This window comes from Manis pentadactyla, chromosome 19, assembly GCF_030020395.1.
Source record: "Manis pentadactyla isolate mManPen7 chromosome 19, mManPen7.hap1, whole genome shotgun sequence".
NCBI lineage: Eukaryota > Metazoa > Chordata > Mammalia > Pholidota > Manidae > Manis > Manis pentadactyla.
In genome coordinates this window covers 18,143,293-18,161,083 of record NC_080037.1, presented here as the reverse complement: position 1 = coordinate 18,161,083, position 17,791 = coordinate 18,143,293, and the positions used below count along the sequence as shown (strand labels likewise).

Here is a 17,791-nt window from a genome sequence, read left to right as displayed (position 1 = left end):
AGATCATGGAATTACAGTGGCTTAACAGGAGACCAAAATAAATAACCCAATTTTAAAAAGCACATTTTCAGATAACTATAATCTATAGTTATGTATGTATGTATGGCCTACTATAAACCATAGCTGTTTACAGAGATCTAAAATAGTCTTACCTGTGACTGTGTAGTTATTTCCATTGCCTGAATAGATTAACATCCCATCCATATATAAAGAGTACTGAGTTATAATACCATTTGCTTTTTTGGGTGGATTCCAGGAGAGTGACAAAGAATTGGGAAGGGATTTGGCTACTGGAGGCTGAATCTCTCGTGGCGCTGTGGAGAAAAAGATTTATTGAGTCTAATTTTAGTTTACTTTTCTAATTCAAACTTTCCAGACCCAAACTAATAAATCATGGAATAAACCTGAAATCCCTTGCATAGAAATGTTCCTGATTCGTGGGCAGCTTGTCAGTAATTGCTTCAGGAACAGTACTAAATAACTGTCCTGAATTTATGAGAATCTGTGTCAATGATGGATGGCGAATATTTACACTAGCACACTTGACTGATGGTTGTGTTACTTCATCAAAGGTGTTATTAACCCATAATCTCCACTTGGGGCTGTCCTTGTTAAAACAAATTAAACAGAGTCCCCCCTCGAGGAGCTTTTGGTCTAAGATGGGCAATGCTGGGGAGAGTGGTTCATAACAGGTATCAAAGATGACACGTAACTATAGAAATGGCCAGGAAGTACAGAATCGGTTTCATTAATTACATATGTAAAGTTGAGTGTAAGTTTTTGGCTGTTTTGTTTTTGTTTTTTTTACAAAAATAAGGTTCTGTTCATTTCCTTGAATGGTCAAAGAATTGGAGTCTTAGGAACCAAATGTTTTTAAAAAACTGCACCTAAACACTCTATTGTTCAGTAAATTGGCAGCAGCCTTAGAAGGTTGGGGATTCCTTAAATAATGAAAAGGAAATGATGAACAGGATAAGTAGGAATCCCTCTGGGGTTCCACTATGACATATATTTCAAGGGTACTAGGCAAGAACCTGGGCAGAGGATGTAACAGATGTAGAGAAAATAAAGAGAAAAGGACAACACAGCCCATACTGAGGCTGGGAGAAGTATATGTAAAAGGGGATGATGCTCATGTGCCTTGGCAGAAGCAAAGACACATTTGGAAAAATAGTGCTGTTCTGGGTAAACTAGATGGAGAGAACACTGAGAAAACACCAGAGGTGGGTCACAGACATTACGATCCAGGCGTGGGGAGTCTGGTTAGTTCAAATGCAAAGCACAACAAAGAAAAGGTCACAAGAAGAATTTTACAAATTCCTGTATCTTATCACGGGTCCATCACATGGGCCCTTCCTTGTCTTTCTCCTACATGACTTCTGTGCAAGTAGGTGGATACTGAGAAAGAGACTGGCTGACTCTTTTCTCTAAAGATCAAGCCTTTAAATCTCCTAAATAACTACACAAGTTGACAGTAAAATAAATGTGTAATTCTTCTCAACCAGGAGAGAGAAATACGAAGTAACAATGCTTCAAATGTTTTGAGAGCTGTTAGTTCTTGAAGTGATGTGTCCTGACGCTTGAGCAAAGCTTTCTCTTTGGAGCGCTAAAATATTTCCCCTTTCTCGTGGCTTTCCTAACATATGCTTTCTGAAACAGTAATTTATGCCAACAGTTTGTAAGTTCCAAGTACAACAAAAGTGAGACTTAAGTCAGAAGCAACCGAGCAGTGATTAATAATGCCTCAATTGGCATTTGGAGGTTCCATCATACTGAAATAATTGTTGCCTGTGCTGGTGTTTAGCAGTTAAAAGAGACCATGGAAATCAACCGTTTGATTCTCAATTTCATACTATGCCATACAATCAATTCTTTTTAGTCAGACTGTCTCTAGATTTACTTCTGAGCCCTAGTAAAATGAGGAAGCTTTCATTAATCTTTCAGATGCTTCATATTAATGACAAGGCTCTTGCATGAACAATGTAACAGCAATTAAAAAGCCCATTAATCTGCATTACAGCTATTAAAGATGCATGTCATTAAAGGGTATGGAGTTTGATTCATTTTCGCACCCCCCCCAAAAATGGAGCAATTATGGCCTGGCAATGCACTCTGTCATCAAATTAGGTTGGGGTTTTCCAGCAAATGGCCTTGCAGCATTTAGCTCTTCTCCTATTTTATTATTCATAACTGAAATGTGGAAGTCAAGACCTTTGAAATTACTTTACCTTCTTGTGGAGTAGAGATGTTCAATGCATGTGGGCTCTCAGTACAGCCAGCCAAAGTGCAAGCAGTTAGGGTTACTGCATAGTTTTTGAAAGGTAGTAAGCCTGTCAATATACCTATAATAAAAGGGGAACAAAAGAGGTTTGCATATTTACCATAAACAGCTATAAAGAGCATTGTGGGGTGGGTGGGTGTGAGAGAGACAGAAAGACATGTAGAGACACGGACACAGAGAGATAGAAAGAAACTATATTCCTCTTTAATTCATTTTCCTGCCCATGTACTGATTACAGGATGGAGTGACTAGTGAGAAAAAATTGTTAGAATGGCTTATTGTTAAAACAACTCTAAACAGCATTTTCCCAAATGTGTTCCTCAGAACATCAGTGCCCTGAAATGTTTCTCCTGTAAAAATGGGGGTTTCCACATACTGTTTGTGAAGCAGAGCAGAGTATCTGATAGTTAAGATGCATATTATCCCATGCAAGGTTCCTAGACCTCCTACAGAAACAAAACTATTTAATTTTCTTTACCCTAGCATTTTTCAAGCTTATTTAACTAGAAGAGTCCTTTTTATGTGGCATCTATTAACACACTTTAGGAAATGCTACTCCCAAGAGTGGCTTCATTATTTTAACGGTAGGATACACATACACAAACTATTTGTTCACATTGAAGCTAACAAATATGCAAATCAACACAAACAATTAGCAAATTAGATAATATGCTTTTGTACTTGCAGAATTATTAGTTTATTTAATTAAGACACCTGTCTTAAACAGCAGTGTTGCACATGGAAGAGCTGAATTAACCTGGCTTGGTGGTGGATATATAAGATTTGTTCAGTGATTAAAAGTGCCTGCAGAAATGAAAAGGCATTTTATTTGCTGGTGTTCATAATCAAGGCAAAAGCTCTTTATTTAATCCTGTGAATTAAACAGGTATGAAAAATAGAATTTGTGTATTTGCTCACTATTGTTTTGTAGAGCTATTTTTAATTCTAATCTCATAGATTGTCATCATCCTTACACAGAGATGGTCTCACTCATGGTATCTCTTTACTGAGTAAACCTTCAAAAGCCTACAGTATGTCTTACTCTTCTAATGTGCCAATATTGATAACAACCTGCATCATTCAAACATAAATTTTAATATATGTATTCCTATTTCCCCTCCCTAATAGAGCATTTTTAAAAATTAAAAGAGCAAAGATCCAGAATGACTCAAAGACCATAGCCACAGATTGCTTCAGCACCTCCCGTTTGCCCTAAGTACCTCGTGATGCCTTCGGGTATTTATTCCAGCATCTCCCAAGCACCACTCTGGGCTACCCAACCCTCCCGTGGCACTTGGCGCCACCATCTGAGTTCACGGTCAGTGAACTAATACACATACACGTGTGATCATCTCATGCCTAATACAGCTCTAATTCCAGAACCTCCCTTGTGCCACAGCCTTCTGCTTTCCCTCATTCCTGCCACCGTGAGAGTCACTTCTTCTTGAACCTCTCAGACCATAACCCACCTTCTGAGTTCACTTTCTTGTAAAAAGTTGTTTCTCCTTCTACTAAATGTCTTACACGCATCCTCATCATATGCATATCCAAGACCTGCAGTGGTGCCGTGGTCCAGAGCACCGGCGCTCCGTCTCGGTTGCCTGGGTCCAGATGTCAGTTGTGCTACCGATTAGTTTTGAGCCCGGACACGCTGACCGGACTCCTGTGCCTCGGTTTCCTCACCTGCGAGCGGACAATATTAGCACCTATTTTGAAGGAGAGGCTTCACAGGCCTCATTGATGAGATGGGGATAATATAGTATTTATGTCAAAGTATTACTATCACAGTTGAGTGTGTTAACACAGCTATGTAAGGAGAGGGCTCCAGCACTAAGCTATGCCAGTTCCAGCTATGTTCCTACTGAAATCCAGTTTGTTTGCACTATGCTACCAAATACAGATGTTTATCTTTTAAAGATCACTATTAATCCCTTAAGTACCAGATCAAGTAACTTTTCTCAATCTTTATCCTCTTCTACTTATTGGCCTTTACTCCCCTCAGGCATTGAATTTTCCCAAATATTGTCCTGAATGACTGAGAGCTCCCTTCTTCCTGGACCAATTTATCTTCCTTTCGGTCCCTTAAATAGCTTTTGTTTTACAAAAGGCTGGGTCTTCAAGGCCTCTTGTTGTAAACCCCTGCCTTTGTTAGCTCCTCAAGCCCCATCTCTCAATGATCACATTTATACCTGCAGATTTCATGCAGTCTTTTCCAAGCTCTGGTTCTGCATTTCTGCTTGAAGGTCATATAGCCCACTAGCATTTCACTCTCAACATGCTCCAGTCCAAACTCTACACCCGAAACTGTTTTGTAAGCTTCATTTCCCCATTTCTTAACGCCTCCAGATTGATTCCAAAAGTCCAAGGCTCAAAGCAAAGGTAGCATTGTAAAGTAGGTTCTAGCCATTCTGTCCTTTGAAGATCTTTGGCATTTGATGCTTCTTTCCTATTACCTGATTTGAATCTACTGCAAGAGTCTAAAGAAAACAAGTTGCATGTCTGAATCAGTGCAATGCCACACTATCAGGAAATGAATCAACCCCCAGAGAATGAAACTTTTAATCCTACAGTGAGCAAGAAAATGTAATTGCTCATCGCTTAACCTATGTGGTATATGTGGAAAACATTGTTTCTTATGTACAGGAATGACTTAACTGTGGCACACAGGACTGTTGTGTCCAAAACGTCACAGTGGTTGTATACAGGTTGGCGCTCTGAAATCTTTAGGATGAAGCTGTCTCATACATCCAGATATTATCACTGAGAAACGTTATAAAAGATTCTATTATTTTGCAGCTTTGAAGGCTGGCCTAACAAAATACGTGAGACATTATTTCCTTGCAAATCATAGTAAAGCGCAATGCTGGAACCACAACTGTTACATCAACACAGCAGGAAAGGGATTCATACAGATTTTAAGGAAGATCAAGTCAAACCAGATACTGAATTCACATTCACTAAATGATTTTTCAGTGTTTCATTTAATCTTTCTTGCCTTCACTAAAGGAGTTACTTTGTGTGGATATGTGTATTAAGAAATCCCTATGCTATTTTTGCCCATAACCCTTAAAAAAAAGGAATTCTCCTCTCATCAAATTTGCTTTTTTGGCTTTGTGCTTTGGTAGAGAAGTTTACCAAATTGTATTTCATAGAAAAATCCTGAGATTCTTAAAGTCAGTTGCTGGAGAGAAACTAGATCATCTTTCAGGCCATTTATCAAAGTGCTCATTTCCCATGTCAAGGCGGGTGAAACAATAATAAACACTGAGAAATGAGAGCTGCAAAATAGGAAACAGAAAGAAGAAGAAAGCTGGTGTGTTGGTCCTTCCCAGCTTTGAATCCCAGGTGGGAATTTTCAGATGGCTTGTAAATCACACTTTGACAAAACGGGCTGTGCTTTCTGAGGCAATGGTGGCATTTCTTCCCTGTTTTCCACGGGGATCTTGCCCTAACGTTGTGTCTCAGAGGCAAAAGCTTGTCAAGCCATTAGAAGAATTTTCCCTAAATACAGGGGAGTGGTACCTGCTTCCATAAGAAGAGTAGTCTAAGGACTTCGCGTCTTCTCTCCTCCAGGCAGATCACGTGAGTGGTGACGGGGCTGCTCATCTGAGTGGTGCTTACTAAATCAGCCTAACGACCAAGTCATCCTATTGTCTGTGGCACGTGGCTTTTCTCTTTTGTCTCTCAGTACGGAGAGTATACCAGGATGGATTAAAGTTGATGCATAAAAAATTTTCCTTTTCCAAAGAAAGAAAATATACATATTCTCTCTATGACTAAGTAAGGTCACCCTTCTTGGATTGATCCCTACAAATGGGTGAATAGATTGGGTTGAGTGTCAGAGTCATCCTTAGATTATATACTCTCCAGAAAAAATAAATAAATAAATAATAGGACTGCTAGTATGACAAAATATCATCTTCAAAAAGTATTTATCAGTTTTTCTCCTTTATGGCTCTGAGAAAGGCAGTAAGGAATACAACTGGCCTTTACAAGGTTTCTGACTTGAGAAAACTCTAGAGCTGGAAGGACCCTAAGATAAAATAATGAGGAGATTAATACATAAAGCAAAATGCCTGTAAATATGCAAAGTAGACAAAGGCATTTATAAGATCCAAACTTCCCAGTCCAAGATGATAGGAGAGGTATATTTAATTAAAACAAAGGGTAAAAAAAGGATACCTCATTGAAAGTATATTTCACTATCATGTTCAAAAGAATACTGAAAAATATACAGTGTGACATATTTATAAAGCAATTCTAGATAAAGAAAAAATAGGTGGCATATATTGTGTGTCCACAGGTTGCACATCAAGAGAAAGTGGGTCAATTCCCTTTCTGACCCTTGGGATGTTTAAAATAAAGAAGTGTATATTGACAGTGAGAACTTATAAGGTTAACTTGCATATGAATCTCTTTCTTTGGGAGACATCATAGAGCAGTTTGTTTGTTTTTTTCCTCTCAATCTGACACTGTCCCTACCTCTAGGCAGGCCAGATGACCTGTGAGTTCCCTTTCAGCCACAATACTCTGTGAAATCAGAAAATGGTCCCAACCATGTCAGGAAACCTGCTAGTCCTTTTTGATAATGGAAGAAGGCAAGCTGAAAAAACATTCAATAAACATAAAGCAAGCATTATTGATGTCTTAAAAGTGTTAGTATCCCTTGAAACACAGGAGTATCCAGATTAAAATCATTGGCACCAGCAGGATCAGAACTCCCACTGCTAAGCGATAATGCATTTTGCATTAATGCTTAACATTGAGAAATCCTGACATGCCACACCAAGGGAGTTTGAAGTAAAAATACTCGTTTTGAATTGTGGTCCTGTGTGCCTCACTGGACTCGATTTAAGGGAAGGAAGCACATCACAGTAGAAACTTCAAGAGCTCTAGTGCTTGTGGCTCCAGACTATGTTCTGAGGATTTCCACCCAGCAGAGGGAAGAGCCTTGTCCTGGAGAACCCTGCAATTCAAAAGTCCCTCCCAATGATTTGGGGAACTGCTTGAATGCAGAGGGCATGTCTTTTTATTCCTTTATTTGCCCTGTTTTCTAGCAGCTATTACGATGGCCTACCAAAAGTAGGCACCGAATGCTTGACCGAAAAATGAAGATTTCATCTTAGCACCACTCAGCTGGTCCCTGCGCTGTGAGAACCGCACCGTACCCTTTCCAGGGGGCCAGCAAACGAACACACATCATTTCTTTTAATTGATAGATGACTATTTCCAACACTTTGTTTCCTCTGCCCTAACCTCAAGTTTCAAAAGAGTGAAAGAGAAATATTAATAGTTGGAAGCAGCCTGACTACCTAAGAGAAAATCAGTGTGGAGCAGACACCAGCTGTGCAAGCTTTTGTGCCTCTAATAAAACCCCGTATGCTGAGAAGCAGGAAAACAACAGAGTCAGCTTGGACGCTGAAATATGGTGATTAACTCCTCTGACTAAATGCACATGAGTAAAAATGCTCTTCCTGGAGACGGAGCCTGAAACAGAGTAAAACGGGCATCGCTTTTATAGCCAAACACATTTTGGAGAAGAAGGAGAGTCTATTTCTATTTACATACTTGAGCAGACGACTCCTCCCTCCCCTACCCCACCCCCAGCTGCCAACCTAGGTGTCTGGCCGGCGTCCACGGTAATCTGTTCTCCTTCATTATGTTAATTTGTGGGCGGAAAGATTTCTGTCATCTTCGCATCGCTTGTACAGCAATGGTAAACACCTTGGCCTGTCTGTAATTGGACAGGTGTCTGCATTGATGTCACCCAGCTTTTAATTCAATTACAGTACTGGCGGCTCTGCTCTCATTACCCACTCATTTCCGTTGCACTTTCGAGTCTGGCGGTGAAATCTGCACACAGCATTCGCCTACGCCGAGTGCAAAGTCTGTGATCCCTTTGCAAAGATCATGCACAATATCTCAAATGGGCTCCAACGATCCAAAAGTGTTTTCATGATAGCAAAGGCATTTGGAATAATATGGAGACGTGTGTTCTCTCTTCGTCTTTACCTTTAAATTATCTATGATCTTAGCAATGTTGTCTACCTACTGGCCTGTAATTAGGAGCAGTTCAGCAAACAGAAAAGCTGCTTCTCGCTTCCTCTCCCCGGGGCTTTCCTCCATCTCAAGAGAATTCACCAGGGTACAACTGTCTTATTTATTTGCTGGCACTTTACATTTGGATCAAGAAGGTGAGGGTGGGCAGGAGCAAGGCATTTATTAAGAGGGCCATCTGGCAAGGGATACCACACAGGCAGGACTGCCACTGCTGTGTGGACACATAAAGGAAGGACCCACTTTCTGAAAGAAACCCAGCCAGAGGAAGAACAGCAGAAGAGGAGGAGACTTCTGCTGCAGTGCTGATAAATTCTAATTTTTAAGTATATATCCCAGAATAAGTTTTGACCTGCAAACCAACCTGGTAGATGGATTTGAGAGAGTAAATCAATCTACCCTGCCAGGCTTTCTGCCCACTTAAAGGAGCCTCTGAAAATAAATTAAAGTTCCAACACAGACATTCTGACACACGGCGACCCCATGAAACTGAATAACGACATTTGTTAAATAGGGATGAGAATGTAATGGCCTAACAGAGATCTGGAAACACCCAGGATGCTTCTCTTCTGGTTCATAATAGCGTAGAGTGGTGGCAATTTGTTATTGTTGTGTTTTTTGGTAATATTTTAAATGAAAATAAGGATTTCTAGTATGTGTAAAATAAATGAGTCAATTTTTGTTTCGACCAAAAGGTAGAATAGTAAATGCATTTACCCCAAACCTAAGGTAATCCGTTGGGAACTCTAATTTTTTAGACTTAATTTCCTTCAAGTGGACTTCTATTAAGGTGCAGATCTCATTTACCTTAGATCCAAAACTGAACATATTTTGATATTTACCAATAGGAAAAGAAATATTCTTCTGTTTTCTCTATAAATGTAGGTTCTAATCCCAGTCTTAGAGAATGGTGTAAACAGTGATTGTCATTGACCTCAAAGCATTATCCAGTGAAGATTCTCTCAGCAGACTTACATCTAACTTCAAATTTTTAATCAATGCCTTCGTGGTAAGAACTAGTCTCTGTCATTTTTGTTCTAGTTCTATAATAGGTTCAAAGCTGTCCTCCTCCCCCAATGTTAACTCTTTATCTAACATAATCGGCTGATATCGAAATCATTAGAACTCTTCGAGAAAATTTTGGAGTTGACTAAGCATGGAGGCAGACAAGGAGACAGGAGGAAAAGAAAGAGAAATGAAAGGTATCCTTTATCAGTCAGAGTTCAGGTCCCCTGCCCAAAGCCTCTGACACTATAATCCCACCACACAGAGGGGGCTGCTGGTAGTCAGGGTGTGAAATATATTGCTCAAATCTAATAGCAGGGCCAAGATTAGAACCTACGTCTTCTGACTCCAAAATCATTGTTCTTGCCATTCAAACTAAGCCCCAGTTCCACAAAAAAGAAAAAAATGGGTTGAAGAAATATTACTAAAAGTAGTAGCACACTTTGTATAGCAAGTACTTAATTTAAAATATACCTTAAAATGTGTTAATAAGTTCATTATTAAAACCTACTGTGTTCAAACAGAAACATGTTTATCCCCACAAATGACTAAGTGTGTATGCCTATAATAATTCCTTACAAAAACAAGTGATTCATAAGAAATGCTATACCAGTGAATGTGTGTATGTGAGTATGTGTGTGTTACTGAGTACAACACTGGACTTTGATAAATATACACACTACATATATGTATACATATGTGATTTTTTTTAGTAGTTCCAAATATAAAATGGTCATAAAAATTAAAAAACAGAAAATGGGGTAACCATTCCTTTTCTTTATGAAATCTGATTGGTAGTCTTGAAGTATTTATATAAAGTACTGTAGCATTATAGACATGCCTAGTTGATATTCACTCTAAATATATATAAAATTTATATATTGTCATAATTTTCAGCCATAGTACAACATGTGGCCAGAATGAAATCCACATCCTACCCTGCAAACTCTTACTGCATTAAATGAAATGAAAAACTTGTAAAAAGGTCTATCTGAAGATCTTACAATGCACAAGTAGTTCAGGCGCATTATGTATTCAGTTCAGGAGAGTTAGACAAAGCTATTAACTCATCAACACTACATTACTTAATGAAATCCTTCTGCATTAGCTAAGCAGGAACATTACATCATTTCTATTTTTACTATTTATGTCATAGGCCATATTTTTGTCCTGTGAAATTTTTTCATACTTATTTCTTTCAAGATTTACATTTAAAGAAATAGTTTGTAATAAACTACAATTTTGCAATATTAATTTATGGAGTGCTGTAAAAAATTGCAAAGACTTCCTCAAAATTCATCTTTAAATAATACTAGCAAAATGCATTTTTAAAATTAACTTCTGAAGTTTTCCTTTTGGCAGAGACCCCTAAATGCCTTTCTTAATGTATATCTTCCTCTTCTTCCACAGTAAAATAAAAAGATTTGTTAGCTGGACAAATGGCTACTTTAAATAAGGACAAGATTTCCCAGGAGCTAGGTATACCATATGACTATAAACTTAGTGGCTATACCTAGCATACACATATGTATATAGAATGTAACCAGAGACGGGGAAATAACTTCTGAAATATGTTTTTAAAGTGAATGTGTCTATCCTTCTTCACCCATCCCTCTTTCTTGCTGGATGGAAACCAGACTGGATGGCTACAGCTCATGCAACCATTTTGGACCATGAGGCAAAGGTCTTTTCCCTAGTGTGACATTAGCAAAAAGATAAAGTATATGAGTCTCTGGCATTGAACATAACAATTCTACACTGACTAAGTGTAAACACCTATTGCCAGAGAGAGAGAAAAAGTTAATCTTGTTTAAGTTACTGTTATTTTGGGTTTTCTGACTCTCAAGTGAAATTAATTTAAAATGAAAAACTTTTCTTTGCTGTTTTTCCCCCATAAAACTTTCTTTTTTTTAAACATATTATACTTTAGAGGGTGTGCTTAGGCTATATCATGGTGGTATAAAAGCAGATTGCTTGTTCTGTGTATTTTATAAAAATAAAAAATATTACCAAAAAAAGGGCAGATCACAATGGTGGGATCTAGCAATAGCATGGAACACAGTAGATACTGTTTTTGTTTTTAGTAAATGAATATTTTCTGCTCTGTGTAATCATTAGCATTGCAGGAGTATTAGTTTCCATTATTTTTAATTGCAAATATGAGGTGTAGATTTTGGAACTAATCTTTAGATTCTATTTACCTACCAACATCTTTTTCCATTGGGAATATACACATTAAATTCCAAATGTATTTAAACTGAGATCGCTCTGTATATGATTGTGTAAAATTTGAGAACTATAGCACTGGTAAGACTTTAGTAAGAACCAATTGTTCCATACTCAGCAAGATAAAACAGTATTAACATTTCATTAACCACAGGGCTCTTAGCAGAAAGCTGTATTTATTCATTTACCTATTCCTTCATCCCTTTTAGAAAACTGTATTGATCACCTACTTTGAGCAAGGTACTGAATATGACTTAAAATAACTATGAAACGTAACACTTGTCTTCCAGGAGCTTACTGTCAAATGAAGAAGTAAAATGGGTGCACAAAGAGCATCTACAGGCAGTTTTAACAACTGTAGAAAAAGAATTTTAGTAGAATAAAAAATCCTGCATATCCTAGATAAATAGTGATTGAAGTTTTTACTCTAGTCATTTTTCTTCAAGGTTCTCAAATAAATATAATAAGGGTATTATATCATAGATAACATATATTATATATGATATGGGTGCATATACATATACATGCACAGGCACATACACATAAAGAGTGGCATCTTACTTACTAATGACTGATGGCTGGGGTTAAGTTCCAGAGTCAGGCATAGGCAAAAATCACATATGATTTAAAGTACCCTTGACAACTCCATATAAGGCCCATAAAGTACAGTACATTTGGTTTTGGATATGCCTCTAACTCTTCCCTAGTCCAGAAATCTCTAAGGCTCTTGGTTTTTCATCCTTTTTGCAGAGACCGCAACAATGAGTTTTACTTTTTTGTCAGTGGTTAGGAAACCTTAACTCATTCACACATTTTTCCCAGCTAACAGACACTGACAGCTGTAGGTCTGGATAGCATCTTTTGCCTATGCAATTATTTTAAAAGTTGTTTTTTTCTTGACTTCACATCTTGCCCAGTACCAAAGTATGCAGTTAAATGTTTGTAACTTAAGTACATGTAGAACAGACTCTCTTACAAAATTACAATTATATTTCATTTACTGAATTGCATGCATGGGTTTCTTCTGTTCTCTAACCTAATAGGCATCTGGCCACTTATGACTTATTGTTTGTTTGTTTTTCCATTTCTCATATAGTGTTCTCCCTGACTTTCTACAAGGCATCACAGGGTGAAGGTGGAGGGCTGGACTTCTTAGAAATGCAGACTCTCTCATGCAAGGCCTCCCCAGACCTACTGAATTACAATCTGAATTTTGCCAAGATCCTAAGCAATTCTCACTTCCTTTCCAGGGGCAACTTTCAGAAGCACTGCCCCCAAGTGACAAAGGTCCTACTTACACTGGATGTTTCCTCACTTGCCCTTAGCACTGCTCTGGGGAGGGAAAACAATCCCTTCTCACCTGGCCATTGCTCTCATGACTAGGTTTTTCACTATGGTGTTCACAGATATTCTGTAAGACAACCAACTGGAGTACTTGATTAAATGCAGATTTCTAAATCCCAGCCCAAGTATACAGAATTTGGCATGTGGAACTCAAGAACATGCATTTTTTATAAGCAGCCCAGGAATGTCCTTATGACCAATAAAGTTGAGATTCATCATTATTAATCCTAGCTGTAGATGAGAAAGAAAAACGAGACACGGATTTTCAGTCTGTAATCCAATTTCTAAAGGTAGAAGATTAAAGTCTACTGCATATGAGGACTGAACCAGTTTTAGTAGCAAAAGCTGTCTTATCAGTTGCATTATAAATTAAAATGTCTTTCATTTATTTTTCACCCATAAATTTAGATTTATTTGGGTCATCTGGAAGATTATTATTATTGGTTCTTCTGTTAAACTACAGTGTATAATAAATATTAATTATTATTATTTATTATTCTATCTGAGGAAGGACTATAACTCCTCGACTTTAACTCAATGTAATACAACAATAAAACTGAAACTATTTTCTGTGTACAAATTATAGCCCTAGCACTATGCCAGGTGCTATAGTTACTATGCTGATAAGTAAGTTTACATGTTTAATATCTTAAAGAAGAAACAAAAATAAGAATTATATTCATGCTAATTCTTGAATCCGCTCTTTCTTGACATAATTTCAAATCAAATAATGAGTCTTTTTCTGAGCAGCCCTTGATTTGAAGGGAAATGGCAGGACTGTCTCCCTGGGCAGCAGCTGTGCTTGGTCACAGGGCTGCAGGGAAACATCAGCAGAAGCTAGAGCAGAGTTAATTGGAGCCCTTTGCAACAAGTCTAAAGATACACTGGAGTAATAGCTGCAAGGCTTTCTACCCTGAGGCTCCAGCTGAGGAAATGAACTTTCAAGAACTCCCTGCTCTGAACCCTGACCTTCAGAGGGCCCAGAATCCAACCCTGTGGCTCCGAGGGGCCCATTGACTCCTGAGTAGGGCTGTTAACCCTTGGACTCTCCATTGCTATTGGGTTTGTCTCATTTAATCCTCTGGTAGCCAAATCCATGAATGGTAAATACTCTGTCTCACTATTCTGTTCTTCCAGTTAATGTGTTGTTGTTGTTGGTTTTCTGTTGTCTTCTGCATTTTGTAAGTCTGACCCTAAGTTTCTACTTCTCCCCAATAATCAATTCACTTAATATTTGTTGTTCTGTGGTTTTTCCTTTGCTACATCTATCTGCTTACTTTTAATATTTTATCATTTTGATACAGACATTTTATCTTTCCTTGTCCTTCATTTTCAAGTTCCAGTTGGTAGGTGGAAGTTGTCAAGAATTTCTGGGTGAAATTGAGGTTTAATCACTAGTGTCAAACTCCTCCCTGAAACAGTGCTTCCCAATGCTGGCTGTGTAACAGAATTACCTGTGGACACTAAAAATACCAAAGCCCAGCATACATTCAAAACCAAAAGAGTGGACTCTGTAGACAGGGCCTGGCAGTATGATTATTTAAGGCTCTCCAGGCAGCTCGGAGTGCAAGCATGGTTGACGACTCCTACCTTATAGTACCAATGAAATGACCAAAGCTTTAAACAAAGCTGGGAGGACGTCAGGCAAAGACAGATGAGCTACTTGATGGGGAATTCAGGGCAAACCTAATCCCAAGCTGGGTTTAAAATGCCCACAAGTTTTCAGCATACTCCTTTACCAAATACTGGGGTGAAGGGAGGTGAGACAAACTGAGGTGAAACTAATGCAAATGTTCCTGGATTGATCCCGTCATAATCCCAGGGAAGATTTGTATTAACAGAAGCTACGTACCCAGTAAAATGATTTTCAAATTCCTTCATTTTCCTGAGCAAACCTCCAGTCTGAAGTTAAATGTAGGGATGGGGCAAGTGAACTATGGAAGTGAGAGTGGGGAGGAGGGACATTTAGCCAATTGGAAAAAACCATCTGTACCTCAAAAGGAAGAAGAGATCATAGCACTCAAATTATGGAAGACTATTATGCTTCAGGGAGGACTTAATTTAGGAAATCTGTAAAATTTTTAAATCATCAGTTTTATGCTTATTAATAAGCTCTAAAAGGACTTGGAATCCATTAAACAAGAGACAGAAGGTAAGTGGTAAACAACAGGGATGAAAATTGAGAATGAGAGGTGGGCAGAAATCAAAACAAGCTGACAAATGCAAATCATATAGAAGACTGAGATGGAAGAAATGAAAAATCATCTTCAAAGTTCCAAAGAGCAAAGCAATAGTTCAAAAACCAGAAAATGTAAAGGGAAACAATTAACGAAGCAATAACCTAGAATTCAGAGAATGAATAGTGTAAATGTCACAATTCATTGAACACTTACTACATGAATGTTTCTGAGAATAATATTCTATGTAGATAATTCATTTTCTTTCACAACAATTCTGTAACATAAAGTTTTACCTCCAGTCTTTCTAAGAGGAAACTCCAATATAAAGATAGGTTTCTAAATTATCCTGAAATCACACAGCTATCAAGTGACATAGCTGGGATTTGAACCTAGATCGATTTGATGCTATAAGCTGTGTCCTGGACAGCTAAAATACAAGGAACAAACTGGGAAGAAATATACAGTATTGAAAACTGCTATTTTTTACTTGAAGTAATGATAATATATATAACAGCAAACTTCCCAAGCCAAAGACCTAGATCTGTAGAGTAAGAGCTTGCTACATAAGAGAAAAAATTAATGAAAAGACAGCAACACATTTTCTGAAAACTTAATTGGTAAAGAACTCTATGAAAAAATAAAGTTAAACTGTCTTGTGCATCCAGTATTAGCATTGTTTCATTTAATAATTACCACTCTAACAACCAAAACTGAACATTAAAATCTCAACAAAAGCCACCGCAGAAATGCTAAAAAAGGATGGTTATTTTCAAGATCAATAGCAAAACTGCTCATGAGCTACAATATTTATTGTCCTCTCTCTCTCAGTACCTTGTTTTCTCAACCAAATGGCAAAGCAGCTGCCATTAATCAATCCATATACCCCTAATATCTCCACCAAAGCTAGCTTTCTAGCTCTCTACTTTCACAGCCCCTCCCTTTCATTTTCTATTATTTGTTTTTTTATTTTCTGTGACACCCTCTGATGTTGACAATTATTTAACCTGGGGTTGGTGCCTCTCAATTCACCATCCTTCCAATATCCTGATTCCGCACAATAAAGATCCACCTGGCAACACCAGAGTTCTCCACAATCATTAAGATTGCCTTCTACGTATGTCCTTATCTATTCATTTCACAATGGTGAGTTGCAGATACATTTTAAAAACCCTTGAGGAGAAAACTGTTAAAGAATTCATAGTCTACCAGGCAAGAACAAAGAATAGCAGAAAAAAAAGGATTAATAAACAATAATAGCAAAACTGGAAAGCATGAAATATGGTGGCAGAAATCAGAGAAATTACACAAATTATAAAAACAAATGTGAATGAATTAAACTCCCATACTAAAAGATAAAGGACTTCAAGTTTAATATAAAACTAAATCAAACTAGATTCTATTTACATAAATTGACCTAAAATGTGACTTTGAAGGCTGAAATAGAAATAATGAATATAAAGGTATTAAGAGGAAAGATACAAACAAGGTTTTCTGTGCATTTGCACTGACAATTGTTGCATATCGATAATAATTGCATATTGACAATAATTAACATCAGTAGTTGAGACTTTTCTAATTAGTTGTTTATACATTGGGTTTATAAAAATAAGTAACACTGGTCAGTGGTTCTCTAATTTCCTTCTCTTTGTACACCTTGACCTGACTATAATGTCCAGTAAATATACTGCACTGATTTTCCATCTCGCAGGCACTCTCTTCCAGGGTGACATCCTTCGTAATCATGGGAGAAGCTAGTATAATTTCAAAAGCGTCTCTGCCCCCAGCTTCCCATTTGATTTACCTCAAATTTAGAATCACTAATTCAGAGAACTATATTATATATTATCAATACTGCATATCCAAAATAAACAATATCTAATATAAACAAATATTAGTCTACTCTGAATGGAGAGTATGAACTATTTTTTTTCAAATTACACATAGAAAATTAACAAAAATTTTTAAAGGATGATACATGTAGAGGAAATGGAAATTCATGACCAGAATTCTCTCCTGGCTTTAATATTGTCAGTTGTATACATAAAAGAGCATGTTTGCATACTCTTATATGGGCGGCAGGATGTTTGCTGGGCAGCAGGCTGTTTACGCCCCTACCGCCCAGAGACGCCCCTCAGTCACTGGAGTACCCACCCAGGGAGGGGTGGAGAGGAAGCAGGAGCACCTTGGAGATAATTGGTTGGCCCGCCAGTCACCATAGAGACCCACCCACAGTTTCTCCAGGGGCCGGCGGCTGGGAAGAGCAGAGCTGTCAGAGCAGAGAAGAGACTCCAGCTTTTGAGCTACTGTCATGAGAATAAACATGGTATGAGCCCCTCTTAACCCCAAACTTCCCCTTGTCTTTATTCAGTCTCATTGAATTCATAGTGAACTTGCCCGGATCAGAGAACCCTCTCCTCCCAGAGCAACATTATGTTGACTACAGAATTTTTATTTAAATCTGCACATAAAAATGCAAATCAAGATAAAAGAAAAAAAATGATAATGTGGGGTTTTAATACATCAGGCAAACATAATATTCCTAACACATAAATAAATATTTAGATCAATGAGAAAAATGTGAGTCCTCCAATAGAAAGACTGACAATGAAACTTTCTAGGCATGCCCTAAAAACACAATGGCCAGTAAACACTGAAAAATACTCAATGTCTCTAGTAATCAAATAAACCAGATTAAAAC

At 37.8% G+C, this 17,791-nt stretch overlaps 1 protein-coding gene across 1 annotated transcript in view; it reads right to left on the bottom strand.

Annotated features, from left to right (window-relative positions):
• The window catches only part of USH2A (usherin), a 722,977-nt gene that overhangs the window by 376,346 nt on the left and 328,840 nt on the right, over positions 1-17,791 (bottom strand). Inside the window, exons 30-31 of the mRNA XM_036931704.2 lie at positions 2,229-2,342; positions 153-314 (exon numbers count right to left, since the gene is read on the bottom strand). Of these exons, the coding sequence (XP_036787599.2) occupies positions 153-314; positions 2,229-2,342 (276 nt within the window). The remainder of the gene's footprint in view (positions 1-152; positions 315-2,228; positions 2,343-17,791) is intronic.